The 17,355-nt window shown below is 41.9% G+C and overlaps 1 protein-coding gene across 1 annotated transcript in view; it reads left to right on the top strand.

The window, feature by feature from the left end:
- The window catches only part of LOC147635358 (vacuolar protein sorting-associated protein 26B-like), a 59,413-nt gene that overhangs the window by 20,072 nt on the left and 21,986 nt on the right, over positions 1-17,355 (top strand). The window contains exon 3 of the mRNA XM_086802602.1: positions 9,903-9,947. Within this exon, the coding sequence (XP_086658728.1) occupies positions 9,903-9,947 (45 nt within the window). The remainder of the gene's footprint in view (positions 1-9,902; positions 9,948-17,355) is intronic.

Raw genomic sequence — 17,355 nt, 5'->3', positions numbered from 1 at the left:
TATAAAATGCCATAATACAGCCACAAAATATTGTGAATATAATAATGAGATCTGTCCACACGCCACGACTCAATCCACCATCCGTGCGACACCTAAATCGGTACCCTCGCACTGTGCAACACCTAAATCGGTACCCTTGCACACCTCATCACCTAAACTCATAAACATAAACCATGTCAGTAGTAACAATCAATTGACATCGCATCAATCAATCCTAACATGTTCATGAGAAATAGGCATCATAAAAAAATATATAAATCAAATATTAAATGACCATGTCTATCATTCGTCTGGATCATAACAGTCTCCCCTGTTGGGAATCAACTGTCCTCAGTTGCGCAAACAATAAGTGGATGGCTTCATGGCACAAGTGGAGGACAAGATCATCACATCAAACAATTTCTGAAAATAAAACCAAACAAGTGTACGCATGTAAAAGGGATCTAAGTGTCCTATACCACAGAGGTACCTTCCACATACAAACACTCGCTGGTGAAAGATAGAAGACATAGATACGTCTGGTGTAGCCATGTAAAACCAATCTAATGTCCCATACCATAGATTAATTCCATACGACACTACCTTAAGAACAGAAGTTTGAGACGGAGTAGCTAATTCCCTCTGAAACTTTCATTCTGACATAACTTTTCTCTATCCTCAAAATTAGACTACAAGTCTTATTCCAAAAATGAATTAGGTCGAAATGGAAATTCTTATCAACTTAAGATTGAAAAATAATCACTTACATTACTGTCAATAACTTGATGAATTCTGGGGATTTGTTCTTGATCTTAATCTTGTAATTGTCTAACTAAATTCTCAGGATTTGTTTTTGATCTTAATCGTGATGAATTCTCGAGATTGGTTTTTGATCTTAATCTTAATCTTGTAATTGTCTAACTAAATTCAAAAAATTATAATCTTTGAATAGGTTTATAATTCTTGAATTTGTGAATCTTACTTGTAAACAATGAAATCTAAAGGGGATCTTGATGTTAAACTTAATCTTAAACTTGAAATCAGAACTTGAAGAAAGATATACATCTGGCGCCCTGATTGATAGCAAGAACTTGATATACTAGTAATGAATCTTGGCTTAGATTAAAAATACTTGAATGGACAAAAATTGAGAGATTAGTATTTAATTAATCATAATTGCAATTCTTGAATAAATCTTGTTCTTAAGGGGTTTAAATCTTGTGGTTGAATATATCTTTGACTTAGAGCAATTCTTGTCTAGAAAGAATCTTGTACTTGGATAGATCTTAAACTAGAACACTTGAAAATTTAAACAAAACTTTACTTGAATTGGTATAAACTTCGTTGTTATTGGTATACAACTTAAGCTTGGTTTCTAATCACTTGAGAGCTATTTCTTTACTTTTCTCATCATCACTAAATTCGATGGTGAAGCAATTGATAACTTGAATCAAAGACTGGAGAAACTTGCGTGGTTCTTGAATTTTCAAATTGGTCTTAATCTTCTATGAAATGTCTAGCAATCATTTTTACTTGAATTTGGGCAACTAGATCTTGAAGATAACTTTTGCTAATCTTGTCGTGATCTTTCTAGTTAGGTCACGGTATGTAAAATTCTTTTTAGGAGCTAAAGTTTTCTAACTAGGTCTAGAAGGAAAGAATATTCAGAAAACAGATACAAAAGCAAACAAGAAATTGTATACAATAAATATTTTTTTTTAAACACATACCTCCACCTTTGGTTAATGTGTCGAGTGCGTTAACCTCTTCGGTGTCAAGCATGTCCTTTGCTGCAATTTGGTTCTTCTTTCTAGTTGGGCAAGATTTATCATAATGTCCCAACATCTTATACTTGAAACACTTGACAATAGACAGCTTGGATATGATGTCATTGGTCGGGCTATGCATGTCAGATGCTTCCATAGTTTTAACTTTCTTCTTAATATATTTGTTCATTTTAGATAGATGTCGTTCAATCTTTCTTTGAAAGTTGTCCCGATGCTCTCGTTCTTGATTCAAAAGAATATGGAGAGAATCAAGCTGTTCCTGAATAGTACGACGGTGCTGCGGATATTTGCCCATTTCCTGACAATTAAAAGGAATAGGAAAAATTAAAAACAAGAGAAAAGATAGAGTTTCTTATCTCATATGGAACGTCGAGCTAGATGTGAGTCTTGCCAAGTTAGCTCAATACACAAATGCATAATTTTTCAAGAAATAATCCATGTACTCTTTAAAATTAGAAAACTAGCCGTAGGTTAAGCAACATTTTAATGATATCTTCACTAACAAGCTGTTTATATTATTCGTACTTCCTGAGGATTTAGAAAACAACATTATTCACAAGAATTTGACTAAAGTCTCAAAATTTCTCTTGAGGTAAATTCTAAAAATCTGTAGAAGAAATCCAAACTAATTATATGTACATGAGATTCTTTTCCATAAAATATGATGGGAATAGTCAAAAAATATTTTCTTTGTAAAACATTTTAAGCTTTAAGCTTATTGGAAAGCTTATTTGAAAGCTTTTAAAGCTTAGTCAAAAGCCTAAAAATATATATATATATTTTTAAAAAATCTATGAAGCTTTTATGCTAATTAATAAGCTTAATAAAGCTTTTAGCTAACATAAGCTTTGTAATAACAAAGCTTTTAAGCCACAATAAGTCCAATTAGTAAATCCGTGTCTGAAAATTTCTCCCCCCAACCTGAATTCGCAGCCCTCGGCGCCGCCGGTCGGATGAAGACAGAGTGCGCTGCCGCTCGGGTATGAAGGAGGGAGAGAGAGAGAAAAAAATTCAACGCCGCCTGGGTTTTGCGCAGCCAGCCAAGATTTGAGGGAGAAGAAGAAGGATTATATATATATATATATATATATATATATTACTTTAAGCTTGCACCCAGCGCATGAACTGAGGAGGAAAAATAAACAAAAACCAAAGTAATTTTTGAAAAGAACTCTTGAACAATTCTCATCCCTCTATTATAGAAACTGAGCAAAGGAAAGGTTTAGCAATTCTGATTATGGCTCTTCATGCTCCTCTGCTTGCTCTTTCAATCCGTACGGACAGATTAAAAAGAGGAAGGTGGTTTTATGGTTTTGGGAAACCCACTAATGGTTTTCCACCTAGTTTTACTCTTTGGGCAATAGATTGATGGAGATTGATTACCCAATGGTTAAAAACAAGCTTTATTTCATCCATACATAAACAAAAATCCCTGAACGTCTTCTTCTTTAGTTTAAATTCAAGTAAATTACCAAAATCACCTCTCTTTGTCTCTTTCACCTCTTTTCACCGCCTTCAAGAAGATTAAATTACACCAAAGCTCTGATACCACTGAAACGGGACCCTTTAATCTTCTTGAAGAGAATAATCAAAAACTCATAAAAAAATATATCAAATATTAAAGCAACTACTTGAATTAAATTAAAAATTAAAGCATATAACAAAACAGACAAGAGAAAGAAAAATATCACCATCAACACAAGGCAACACAAGACTGGGTGCAATCTTCCCCCCCCCAACGTGAGTGGCTTCTCCTCGCGTGGGTATTTGTGATATATTCCAAAAGTAGGCTTTCAGCAAAAAATAAAGTACACATCCATATTTGGACTTTGCCATTTAATTAGCCTTTGTCCTCAATTAACCTTTGTCCTCAAACCTTCTAAGGTTTGCACAATTTTTTTCTAATACAATAATCTAACTTGTGCACATATGCACATTACAAAATAAATCAACTAGTGCTCGTACGCTCACTGTACAATAAATTGACATGTACAATAAATTGACGCGTGCGCACACACACATCACACTGATGTCAAAATAATATCAAATGCCATAATACAGCCACAAAATATTGTGAATATAATAATGAGATCTGTCCACACGCCACGACTCAATCCACCATCCGTGCGACACCTAAATCGGTACCCTCGCACTGTGCAACACCTAAATCGGTACCCTTGCACACCTCATCACCTAAACTCATAAACATAAACCACGTCAGTAGTAACGATCAATTGACATCGCATCAATCAATCCTAACGTGTTCATGAGAAATAGGTATCATAAAAAAATATATAATCAAATATTAAATGACCATGTCTATCATTCGTCAAATAACATGGATCATAACAGTAATCCTCGTGGTGTACTCGGCATCAGAGATCTTGTGCCTTGACAACGACATCAACATCGACTTGGATATCTTACATCGGCATATCGGTTTGTTTTGTATTCATTGATTGTATTGATCTTGGCCAACGTGCCCGTGGATTATTCCTGAATGAATTCCTGAAAGGAGGCAGGGCTTGTTTCCGGCTCAATGTGGTGTACTGTGCAAGATCCCTATTCTCTTCTCTCTCTCTCTCTCTCTCTCTCCCCCCCTCTCTCACTCTCCTTTCTCTCTCTCTCTATTATTATCTTTTGGATACGTGGTTGAGTTTGTCACTGCATGTCCGGTTGGGCTTACAGTGGTATCAGAGCAGGATTTCTCTTGAAGAAACTTTCTTGGGGTGATAGAGCCATGTCGAGAGTAGAGGGAGACCAAGAGCCTAATGAAGGGAAAAACTATGAGACCAATACAGGACTTCAGGATGGGAACCAGGGTCATCAAAAGAGTATCATGACTTTCAACAGTTTAGGCGATTTCTCAGAGATGAAGAAGTCCTTGCTTGGAGAACCAAGAGGGAACAAGACCAAAGAAGGGCTTGAATGTTTGAAGATTTCATCAAGGATCGAGCCATCGAAGCTGAGAACCGTGTGTTCCATGCTCATACGAAACACATTGAGATATAGTATCACTATGTTCGTGAACGGGTTCTGCACATGAAGCAGTGCCGGTCCGTGCTGTGAGTGTCCCTCTGGAATAATGTCAGTGGTTCTATGTATCTGGTATGATACTAGATACCAGACCAAGGAGGGCTGAAATTAGGTTTTTCAGCAAAAAGACCAGAAATTACAGCAATAAAGAGAGCTGTTTTGCTGAATTTCAGTCATTGGGAGTGTGTAGGAGAGTGATTAGCATCCGGAAACACTCTCGGAAGCTTGAGAAACACCTTAGCAAGCTTGGAAATGGAGTTGGGAAGGAGAAAGGGCAGAAAATGCAGCCCAACAGCCCTCATGAAGGAGGCGCCAATCTCTAGAGAGAGGAGGAGTGAGGTGGTGAGTTGTCCAGTGTAGGTGGCAAGCAGGTGCTTTGTGGAGCAAGCTAGTGGACACATGGCTGGTTACTCCCTTTGTACAAAGGGGATGGGCGGTGGACATTGGGTTATGTCCACCTCGGGACATCAGTGTGTGTGAACACCGGGCTGGTCATAATTTATAAGTGAGTTTTGGTCGCCCAAAACTTAATGAAGTGTGTACGCACACTTATAAATTAGTGCTAACTCCTAAGGCTAGGATTATGACCAATACTTACCACCTGTCACATGCCACATAACCATGTCAGCAGGCAGTTTCACATGCACGGTTCGCGGGCGGGCGTCCCCTTACCCGGAACTACACATTGGTCAAGCAAGCATGAAAACAGCATGCAATTTCAATTGCAAGCAAGCACATAAAGATGCTATGCAATGCGGTATTGGTATGGACAATCCCCGTTCATGAGACTATACCAAAATAGACGTGCTCCAGGCAAGTACACAAAGTACCAGACCCAATGGAACACTAATCCACCAGGCATTTCTGGGCATGTACACAGAGGCACAAGTCCCAACGGAAAGCCAAGTCCACAGTAACACACATGAGTGGCATTAATCCTCGGCATATACAACTGCCATGGACACCAGTCCAATGTACATACATGATGAGAAAGCACGGATGGACCAATTGGGTGACCAAATGGTGACACCACTAGCCCTCTTCACTGTATATATATTGGATTGGAATTGATCATTATTATGCTTATAATGGTTATTTGGACATGCTCTAGTTTGGGTGGCAACAATGCTCGATAGCCCAAGGAGCAAGATTTGTATATGGGAGGCAGCGATGCCAGATGACCCATTGGACGGCAACGATGCCAGATATCTTGGAATTTGCAGTCGGGCGGTCATTGTGACCAGATGGCCCAGATGATTGTATTGGATTTCGCAATCGGGCGGTCATTGCGACTAGATGGCCGAGATGACTGTATTGGATTTCACAGTCAGGCGGTCATTGCAGCCAGATGGCTAAGATGACTGTATTGCATTTTATAGTCGGGCTGTCAATGCGACGAGATGGCCTAGATGACTATGGAAGACTTCTCGGTGGTCCTAGTGACTAGATGGCCTTGAGGACTGAGCGGTTTCCCTTGGGAACAAGATGGCTCTGCACGGTTTTGATGAAACTAGACAGGACAATCCATGAACAGGAGGATCATTACTTGTGCACTGCATACTCATGTATGTTTGAATTTCTTTGCCTTTGTGTGCTGTTTTTGATGTGTGGATAATGCTTGGATTTATGGCATGTGATAGTCCAGTGGGCTCCAGATTACCTAGCCAGTACCTAGAATACCCAGTAGACGCGAATGACGCATACTTGTTTGTTGACTAGCTTGTGTCTAGTTTTTGCAGAAGGTGACTATGCATTTGTTTTGTCTAACACATGTGACAGGCCATGATGATGTACCATCAAGAACAAGGACATCGGTCAAAGAAAAGCCATAGAGATGTTGCCAGCAAGCAGAAGGCACCACATATATGGGAAAGACCAGATGCACAAGCTCACTAGATGGGGCTAGTACCTTGAAAACATATGTAAGTACTTGATGTACTTGGAACACATGGATATATATAGAACATATGGATATGCTTGGAACACTTGCAATCTGCAGACGAGGACAACTGTGATATAAGAGGGAGGGGATGTAACTATTTGGCCCTCTTAGCTCTATTTCACCGGACACCAGACAGGTGGAAGAAGACATGGGGACAGGGTCCATAAGGTTTGATTAAGAAAAAGCACCATTCTTGGTCAAAAAGCAAAAAGTCAAACAAGGTTGACTGCGAGCCAAGGGCACCATTGGAAAGAGGAGACTGAGCCAGACCAAAAAGCTAAAAGCCACTTTTTCAAAAAGCAATTGCAGGGCCGAAAAGCAAGGCCCTAAAGCTAGAAAAGCAAAACAAGAACTTTTGACTAAAGTTGAGTAATATTTTACTATTAAAAAGACCAAAAGCAAAGGAAAAGGCAAAAGCATCACTTTTTGGCAAAAAGCAAGGCTTCCCCACATATAAAAGAAGCATGAGTCTCTCTTGAGCATCAAGTTGAAGAAGAACCTTTTGATCGCGTTGCCATCTTCATTGAAGTGAGATCATCTTCTCCATCATCATGTACTTGAGCACGAACCAAATCATGGATTTTTTCATCCTTGCCCGTTGATTTCAGAGCGCCTTCATCGATTGCAATGCCACATCATCATCTGTCCGTACGAGTGTATGGATCCGTACAGCAATATGGAAATGTATGGACTGAAAATTCAGAAACCCTATAATTGCTCAAAAAACCCTAAAAACTACTTTTTGGAGGTTTTTATCGCCCAAAAACCATTAAAACAGGTTTTATATCAGTTTTCTTGCCAGAAAGAGCTTTTCCATGGTTTTCTTCATCGGCAAGGTTGTAGGAGTTGTGGAGATTACTTATGGGAACTTGGACTACTTGAACTTGGACATGGAACATAGAGCTTGGACATGGAGAATAGACATGGAGAACTTGGACATAGAGCTTGGGCATGGAACTTGGACATGAACATGGAACTTGGACATATAGCTTGGTACCAGAGGTACACTGATTGATCGGGCTATAGAGCTGGGGCGGTCCAGGCGCCCCAAGATGAGAGGCCCATCTTGACATCAGCGGAGACTACAACAGAGGATCAGGACCATACTAGCACGGCATGGGAGATGTCCAGTCATAGTACTCACCATGGAGGACATTGAGGATATCCGCCATCGACCGATGAGAGACATCTTTGGATAGTGATGTGTATGATGCTTACCTTTGTTGCTAGAGTTTTCCTCCCAGATGTTATCCATTAAGAGCTCCTAGTACCGTACTTTTCCTCATAGTTGTTTCAGTTTCAGTTAGTTGTTTAGTTGTTTTTAGCTTTTCTTACACAGACATTGTATCAGATCCACCAATTGTTGTAACCTTTTTGGTCTCATAGGTCATTTTGGCCTTCTGAAGATGTTAATATATCATTTCATTTCATTTCATTTCTCTCTCTCTCTCTCTCTCTCTCTCTCTCACTCTCTCTCTCTCTTATTATCTTTTGGATACGTGGTTGAGTCTGTCACTGCACGCCCCGCTGGGCTTACACCCCAGCCGTCATACTTGCTCTACGGCTCTCCCTAACTGATATACCTGCTGTACGGCTGATCCCAGCCATTGTTCATGCTGTATATTTGTACGGCAGCTGATCAGAATCCCTAATTTTCTGCTACAGCTGCACAGAAACCCTTCTTTACTGCAGAACTGTACTTAATATGTTGTTTTAAAATCCGATCTGCTGTTGCAACACATTCAAGGCTGCAATTCAGGGTTTTATGGCTGAGAGAAGCTCCCTATTGCGAAGAATCTGATGTATGGGCAAAGGGATGATGCCTGGAGTCTACAGAGACCCTGTGAAGCTGTGAAGACGGTTGTTAGGGCCCCAGTGAAGAGCTTTTGTACCTCTGAAGAGTTTCAGAAGATTTGCCTCAATGGTGAGTTTCTTAAGGCTTGTATCTATGAAGAGTTTTCAAAGGCTTGATGGACCTGGCTGATCCTATGAGAGCTTTGTATGAACCTTCACCTCTATAGAGACTTTTCTTGAAAATTACAGAGGACAGTTTTGTTGAGAAATTAAGATGTCTCTATAGACACACATCTCATGGTATGAGGACTGCCATTGGTGAGATGAGAGTATCTTCCAATCAACTTTGGATTGAGGCAAGGAGAGCAGGTCAGTATTGGGGGGAGAGAGAGAAAGACAGAGGAGCTGAACTTGTTTACATGTCAAGTCTACTATGAGATACGAAGGAGATTTCATTGCCTCTTCAGAGAGGGGTTTGTCTCTCTTTCACAATTGATGCACCATAGAGATCAGATGCTTGGATATGTACTTGAAATAATTGCACAATCATAGAAAGACCTTGATGGGCTACACTTAGGAGGCAGGATTAGCAGGATACTACTTAGACCTTCATTACAGATTTCTTTAGCAGACACCCAGCTGTGGCAGCGCCAGAGAGACCAGATAGATCATTTTGCGATGCACTAGATCTCGGCATGGAACTGGCTTTTTGCATGGTGGTAATGATGCCAAGTGGACCCATGGACTCTCTAGAGACAAGCAACAGTCTCTGTAGACAGCCAAATGGCCCCACCCCGGGAGATTCAGACCATGTTCTCGTCAGCTCTGGATTAAGAACAACTGGAGCAACATAGAGATGGAGGTGGATATTGAGGCAGTGTACTCTGTTTATGATGAGGATGACATGCGATTTTATCTTTTTCTTGGATACATACTTCTTGGGCCTGCATAGTATGCAAACCTTTTATTTAAGGTTTTTCCCTTTTCGTAGTCCGGCTTTTAGTGTACTTGTGGAGGAACACTTGTACTACTGCTTGGTCTCATAGACTCTTGGGTCTTTTAGTGTACTTGTGGAGGAACACTTGTACTACTGCTTGGTCTCATAGACTCTTGGGTCTTTTGTAGACGTTAATAAAACTCCCCCCCCCCTCTCCCTCTCTCTCTCTCTCTCCCCATGCAAACTCCACCTTTTTCTTTTGTTGTGTTTGTTTTAATCAAGCTTCACCACAGTATCAATTCCCTTTATTGGTTGCTACATATGGATGTAAAAATGTTGATGTTGGCCATTAAATACCATGTTGTGAGGAACCATATTGATCGATAATATTAATGTGGAGTGCTAACAACAATGTATTTTCTTGCAGAGTTATCTCTAGAAAGGGGTCACATCTATGATTTCACATCGCTTGGTAAGTTGCTGAATTTTGAGGAATCTCCCCCTTTTTTTAAAGGAGCTTTTTTGAAATATGTGAAGGTTGTAGGTGACTTAGCATTTGTTAAGAATCCAATCTCTTTGGAGTATAAGTGTCATCAAGGTTTCGGTTTCTTGTGCCTATTTAGTCTCACAGCTTGCAAAAAGAAAGGTGTTTGATCTGTCCTTTGAAGGCAAAATTGATAAAAAAATTATAATTCAAGGGAAAGCATGTTATGGAAATGCTCAGATTATATGATGGCATGTAGAATAGCAAAGACATGAATCCAATAGTTTGTAGAAATGAGTTTGGATCAAATGCCATACTGCGAAAAATAATGGTGACTCTTTTTGGGGATGAATGTCAAGAGTGGGGCTTAGGTATTCTTATGGGTGGGTTTGACACAGTATTTCTAAAATCTATTGTGTGACACACTGGCTCATCATCAGTGCCATACTTACACACGATTAGTAGCTTTTTATTTGTCGTATGCTGTGACCTCATTGTAAGCCCTAGTCCAAGGTCATGTTAGGCACAAGCTTCGTAGGTCTTTCCAAGCCTTAGGTGTCAGAGTCTATCACTTAACTCGCTTGGAGAACAAATTCATGTAGGTTACTCTCACCAGGTTGGACATTTCCTATTTTGAAAGGGGTCTGGTGGACTCCAGAACATCTAAATATTTGGAAAGTACAAGCTTTGGGAATGTGGGATTATCCAATACAAAAGATCTAGCGCATGAAGCTTGGTCTAGGCGCTCAAGATGGTTTCTTGGACACAAAAATGGGCATTGGAGCCCATTTTTGGGCACTGATGACGTTAGTAGGGATGTCCTAGTATCTAGTCCATACAATGCATAATGGAGTTGATAGTTATATAGTCTTGTGGGTTGACTACCATGAGTATATAACATGCACGTTCCTAAAAGGTGGATTTGGGCATGTTCCTGGATTCATCTAGGTATATGTATATTGGAGCCCAAGTCTCAAGTGGAAAGTATGTTATGTAGAGCTCCTGAGGATTTGTGAGAGATCTAGTATTGAAACATGGTGCTCACATACATTTCTTATAAGGTAGAATACAAAGTATCACACTCCTAAAATCTACGAGAGTTTCTATTTTTGGTCAATCCCCAATGGAAATTCCGTTCGCGTCATTATGTCTGTAAGCCTAGCAAATGGGGGGGACTTGCTGAAGCACCTTTGACAGAATGTCTATGAGTCAAGATATTTTTAGAGAGAGACTTTATGGGAGGAACCATCTCTTAAATAGGGATATGTGGCACGACAGTGTATCAAAGTGAGACAAGTGGCCTCACACTCGTCACCTCATAGTCTTTGCCACGCTGTTGAGCATAGCCCTTAGCCACAAGTCTGTTGGGGTAAAGGCGTTATGCCCACCCTTATAGTGTGTACAAGCCCATAAGTTATAGTACATAATACACTTAGTACTTTTAATGTACTAAGTGCACTATGTGTACTAGTGCAATATACATGTGTGATAGGGGAGTCACACTCTCATGCCTCATGAGTTGACTTATCCCCACAACTCTCTCTCTCTCTCTCCCTTGTACTTCTCTGTGTATGTCTCCCACATGACCTAACCCTAATTCTTGTTTCTCTCACACAACTGGTATCAGAGCTTAGTGATCCCTCCCTCTTCCCTCTGCTCCTTGATAGCAGACACCGGCTTAGAAGAGGCATCGTAGCAAAGTGTTGGTGGCCACAAGGCGTAACCCCACACTGGCAGTGATGGCGAAGCTGCTTGTGAATAGGCGAAGGGGGCAGCAATACGTGAGCTGTAGCTCTACACGGCAAAGGCAGCAAAGTCGCAGCAGCTAGGCGGAGATGGCGAAGGCAGCAGCCGTTGAATCATTAGCGTCGGCTGGGCATAAAAAATACGCAGGCGAAGGCGTAATACAACAAGCTGGCTACGTGAGCGACTCTAATCGTGTAGGCGCTAGGCGAATACGTCAACAAGCGCCAGGCGAATACGTCAACGAGCGGAAACACATTAGCGAAGGCAGGGCGGACAGCGCTGGGCCCACGCCTTCGACCAGCTCTTACCAGCGCCGTCTAATCCCTTGTGCTTGACCGTGAAGTGGCAACTCGACCACCTCTCTGCACAGTTGCTGCAAACAGGAGCCCTCCATTGGCTCAGTCTTCTGCAGTTTGCCTGAGGAGTCCTTCACCTGCACAGCTGCAGCAGCATCAACACGACCCTCCTCTTTCCTGCAAACAGATTTTTTTTTTCAGAGGTACATGCTTCAATTTTTTTTGGGATTTGCAATTGAGCAAGTACAGTAATCAATTGAGCAGGTACAGGTGTCCAATTGCTCAATTTTTGAGCAAAATTGGCAAAATTGGGTGACATTGGTCACAATTAGGATCAATTTGCAGGAAATTGGTCACAATCAGGATCAATTTGCAGGAAATTGGTCACAATCAGGATCATTTTGCAGGAAATTGGATGTCGAAATTTGGGGCTTTTGATGTAATTGTGCAATGAAAAATCGCACATTTGGGCAAAATTGCAGCAAATTGCAGTGCAAATCAAGGGGCTTTTGTGCCGATTTGGTTGATTTGCATGCAGGCACTCGCAGTTGATGCTTTGGGCAATGTGTTGATGCCTGACAAGCACTCAATGTGCCTGTAAATCAAGGGGGTTTCATGTATTTGATGTATATGTGGCCAGGGGGAAGCATCGTGAACACTCTGGATGCCTTCATGTGCGTCAATGTACCATGTATGATCAAAAATTGATCTTAAATCAAGGGGCTTTTCAAGTTTGTATGCTTGTTGAGCTTGGCAAAGCAGCAAGCAAGACATTTATGCCTTGAATCCTCAAAAATCAGCTTGCAGTCAAGGGGCTTTTGCCTAATTTCTGTTCGAGACTGTTGTATGCAGTGTACAGGACTGTAAAAGTCTGATTTTCACTCATTTGGACAGCCAGGAGAGCATTTATTGCTATTGTACCCGCTGGTACAGATTTGGCACAGCTTTGTGCATGTTTTGGCATGGCTGTACACTGTTTTGAGTGACCAAAAGGTTCAATTTCAGTTGCTGTACTTGCCGGTACAGGTTTGGTACATCATTGGTGAGCACTTAGTACTGCTGTACAGTACTTTGGAAGGGCAACAGAGCACATTTAAGGTGCTGTCCAAAATCTGCAGCAACCAGATTTTGGTGTTTTCATCACAAAAAGTGGGAGAAAAGTTGCATTTGTGCTTCCGCAGTGGGAGATAAAGCTTGGGAGAACAACAGTGAGCACTTTGTGTGCTTTTAGTGCAGTGTTTGCACATTTTTGCAGGGAGTCAGGCATTGACAGGTTGCATATTGCTATGGCAACCACAGGTGAGAGCTCTTCATTGCTTCACATCAAGAAGCTTGAAGGCTCGCATAACTATGATATTTGGCAAACCCAGTGCTACAATGTGTTGCTCCAGAAAAAGCAGCACAAGCCTATCAAAGAAAGGGGTGTAATGCCCGCTTCTCTTACTGCTGAAGAGTGGGAAGATATGGATGAGCTGGCAAGATCTACTATCATGTTGTCTGTGTCAGACTCATTACTTTTCAGCATTCGTGAAGAGAAATGTGGCAGAGATTGCAGGACTTGTATGCCCAACAAAGTGCCTCAAGCAAAGTGTATTGGTTGAAGAAACTCATAGGTCTTCAGATGAAGGAAGGGGCGTCTATGACAGCCCATCTAAATGAGTTTAATGGTATTGTCAGCCAGGTCATTAATCAAAAGTTGGCAATGGACGATGAGTTCAAAGCCACTTTTCTGTTATGCACTTTGCCAGAGAGTTGGGACACATTCAGGACAGCCACTAGCAATTCGCATGCTATGCTGTCATATGCAGATGTTGAGGGTGCTCTTCTTCAAGAAGAGATGAACAGGAAAAACAACTCTGTTGGAAAGTCCAATGCAATGAATGCACGTGGGAGATCCCAGTAAAGGGGGAAAAGCCAAGAAAGGGGAAGGAGCAAGTCTCGCTCCAAAAAGGATTTGGAATGCCATTATTGTGGCAAGAAGGGACACATTAAAAAGCAATGCTACAAATGGAAAAATGATCAAAAAGAAAAGGGAAAAGGCAAAGACAAAGAGAAGGATGAAGCCAAAGGGGAAAAGTGGAGTCAAGATTGAAGAAATCAATGTGTCACATGCAGGTGGCATTGAGGATGAGGTCCTATTTACGTCTTCACTTGATGCCCATTCACTTCTTACAGGTGGTCATGGTATGCACTCATGGATCATTGATTCAGGTGCCTCCTTTCATGTCGCAGGTTGGAGAGACTTGTTTGTCAGGTATACTGCTGGCAATGAAGGAGTGGTTTATTTGGGTGATAACCATGCATGCAAGATTCTTGGCAGAGGTGATGTGAGGCTTGTATTTACAGATGGCTCACAGCTTATGCTCCATGATGTCAGGCATGTGCCTGAGATCAAGAAGAATCTGCTTTCTACTGGACAGCTTGATGATGCTGATTATGTTACCACATTTGGTAGTGGAAAGTGGAAAATTAGTAAGGGCTCACTGGTTGTTGCCAGAGGCTCTAAGGTGGACACTCTTTACTTAATGCATGCAGGTGTTTGTCACCATGCTAATGTAAATGCAACCGAGCTGCCGGAAATCTCTATGTGGCATAGCCGGTTGGGACACATGAGTGTTAAAGGAATGGAGCAATTGTCTCGTTTGGGTTACTTGCCTTCTCTAAAGTTTTCAAGTTTTCAGTTTTGTGAGCATTGTATATATGGCAGGCAACTACAGTGCCCCCACAAGAAAGCTCTTGGACAGAAAGATGCTCAGTTAGAGCTTGTGCATACAGATGTATGTGAGATGCCTCAGCTTTCTTTGGGAGGGGCAAAATATTGTGTCTTTTATAGATGATGCCACACGCAAGGTGTGGGTCTATCCCCTTCGTTTGAAGAGTGATACATTCTCAGTGTTTGAAAAGTTTGTTGCTCTTGTTGAGAATCAAACTGGCAAAACACTGAAGGCTTTGCGTTCCGACAATGGTGGAGAGTATATGTCCAAACAGTTTCAGGACTTTTGTGATGCTAAAGGCATCAAGAGGGAGCTCTCTACTCCTTATGATCCTCCACAAAACGGGACAGCAGAGAGGATGAACAGGACCATTCAGGAGAAGGTCCGTTCTATGTAGTCACATGCTGCATTACCTCATGGTTTTTGGGCTGAAGCTGTTATGACAGCCGTTCACCTTATAAACAGGTCACCTAACACGAGGCTTGGTGGGAAAGTGCCAGAGGAAGTATGGACAGGGAAGCCTCCGTCATACAAGCACTTGAGAGTGTTTGGTTGCGTTGCGTACGTGCACATACGCAGGGAAATGCGCACCAAACTTGATCCTAAGTCTCACAAATGCATATTCCTAGGATATGGTGACAGAGGTGAAATGGGGTATAGACTTTGGGATCCCATGAATAGAAAGATTATACGCAGCAATGATGTCATTTTTGATGAAACATGCATGTATAAGGAGCCTGCAAGGCAACAGGAGCTTGGCAGAGTCATCTTTGATGATGATGGACATCATGGACAACAACAAAGGGCTGTAAATCAGCCATTACAGCAGGAAAACCGGCCCTTAAATGGTGCTGAAAATGGTCCAAATGCACAGCCAGAGATGGCAGAAGATATCCCTATGGATATACCACAGTTAGAGGATATACCGGGCATGATTTTTCAGCCTTATGGCATGGAACAGGAGCCACCAATGGGTGATATGCAGGCTGGACAGCAACCTGCAAATGATGGTCGTTGGGTACGGAGGTCCACTAGACTCTCCAGAGCCCTTGACAGGTTTGTTCCAGGGGTTGACTACTTGATGCTTACTGACTGTGGGGAGCCCTCATGTTATAAGGAGGCTTTACAGAGGGCAGACAAGGCTCTTTGGGAGCGTGCCATGAAGTCAGAGATGGATTCTCTGCACAAAAATGGAACTTGGAAGTTGGTGCATTTGCCTGCAGGCAAGAAGGTTTTGCCATGCAAGTGGGTATACAGGCTCAAAGTTGCACCAGATGCAAAGCCAAGATACAAAGCCAGGTTAGTGGCTAAGGGCTTCAAGCAGGAATATGGTGTGGACTTTGATGAGATCTTCTCTCCAGTGGTCAAAATGACCACACTTAGAGCTGTGTTAGCTTTGGTTGCACATGATGATCTGGACTTGATTCAGATGGATGTGAAGACTGCTTTTCTTCACGGTGATCTCCATGAGGAGATATATATGCAGCAGCCAGAGGGTTATGCAGTAAGTGGAGAGGAGAAGCTTGTATGCAAGCTGAAAAAGAGTCTTTATGGGCTCAAACAGGCACCAAGAGAATGGTATCATAAATTTGATACATTCATGAAATCTCAGAAATTCAGGAGAAGTGACATAGATCACTGCTTGTACACCAAGAAAGCTTTGGATGGCAGTCTATTGATCCTCATCTTGTATGTTGATGATATGTTAATGGCCGGGAAATCTCGTAAAGAGATGGATGCCCTGAAGCAGAGGCTGCATCAAACCTTTGATATGAAGGATTTGGGTGATGCAAATCACATTTTGGGTATGCGGATACTTCGGGACAGAAATCAGCATGTGTTGTATTTGTCTCAGAAGGAATACATTGGCAAAGTCTTGCAGAGGTTCAATATGGACGGGGGGAAGAAGACTAGTACTCCTTTGCCTCCATATGTGAAACTCAGTGCTATGGACAGCCCACAGTCAGATAGAGACAGGGCTGATATGGCCAAGATTCCGTATGCTTCAGCATGTGGCAGTCTCATGTATGCCATGGTTGCTACTAGGCCGGACATTGCATTTGCAGTGGGAGTGGTTTCTAGATACATGGCCAACCCTGGCAAGAAGCATTGGGAAGCAGTGAAAGGTGTCATGAGATACCTGAAGGGCACACAGGATATGTGCATTTGCTTTGGCAAACAGGATGCATTAGTGCATGGTTACACGGATTCGGATTATGCCGGTCATCCAGATAACCGGAAGTCTACTACCGGTTATGTGTTTACATTCACAGGAGGTGCTGTGTCATGGATATCCAGGATGCAGAAGTGCACAGCCTTATCTACTACAGAGGCCGAGTATATTGCAGCCACAGAGGCTTGCAAGGAGGCATTATGGCTATCTCGGTTAGTGGTTGATTTGGGCTATACAGGGGATATTCCATTGTTGCATTGTGACAGTCAGAGTGCCATTCAGTTGGCAAAGAACCCTGTTTTTCATGCACAGACGAAGCATGTGGATGTGAAGTATCACTTCATCAGAGAGGTGATAGAGAACAAGCAAATTCAGCTTGTTAAGATTCATACGGATGACAACCCGGCTGATCTGTTGAGGAAGAGTTTGCCTCCGGAGCGGTTTGCTCATTGCAGACACTTGATGGG

This window comes from Cibotium barometz, chromosome 9, assembly GCF_041138505.1.
Source record: "Cibotium barometz isolate CiBa-2024 chromosome 9, ASM4113850v1, whole genome shotgun sequence".
Taxonomy (NCBI): Eukaryota; Viridiplantae; Streptophyta; class Polypodiopsida; order Cyatheales; family Cibotiaceae; genus Cibotium; species Cibotium barometz.
This window is presented reverse-complemented; position numbering and strand designations above follow the sequence as displayed.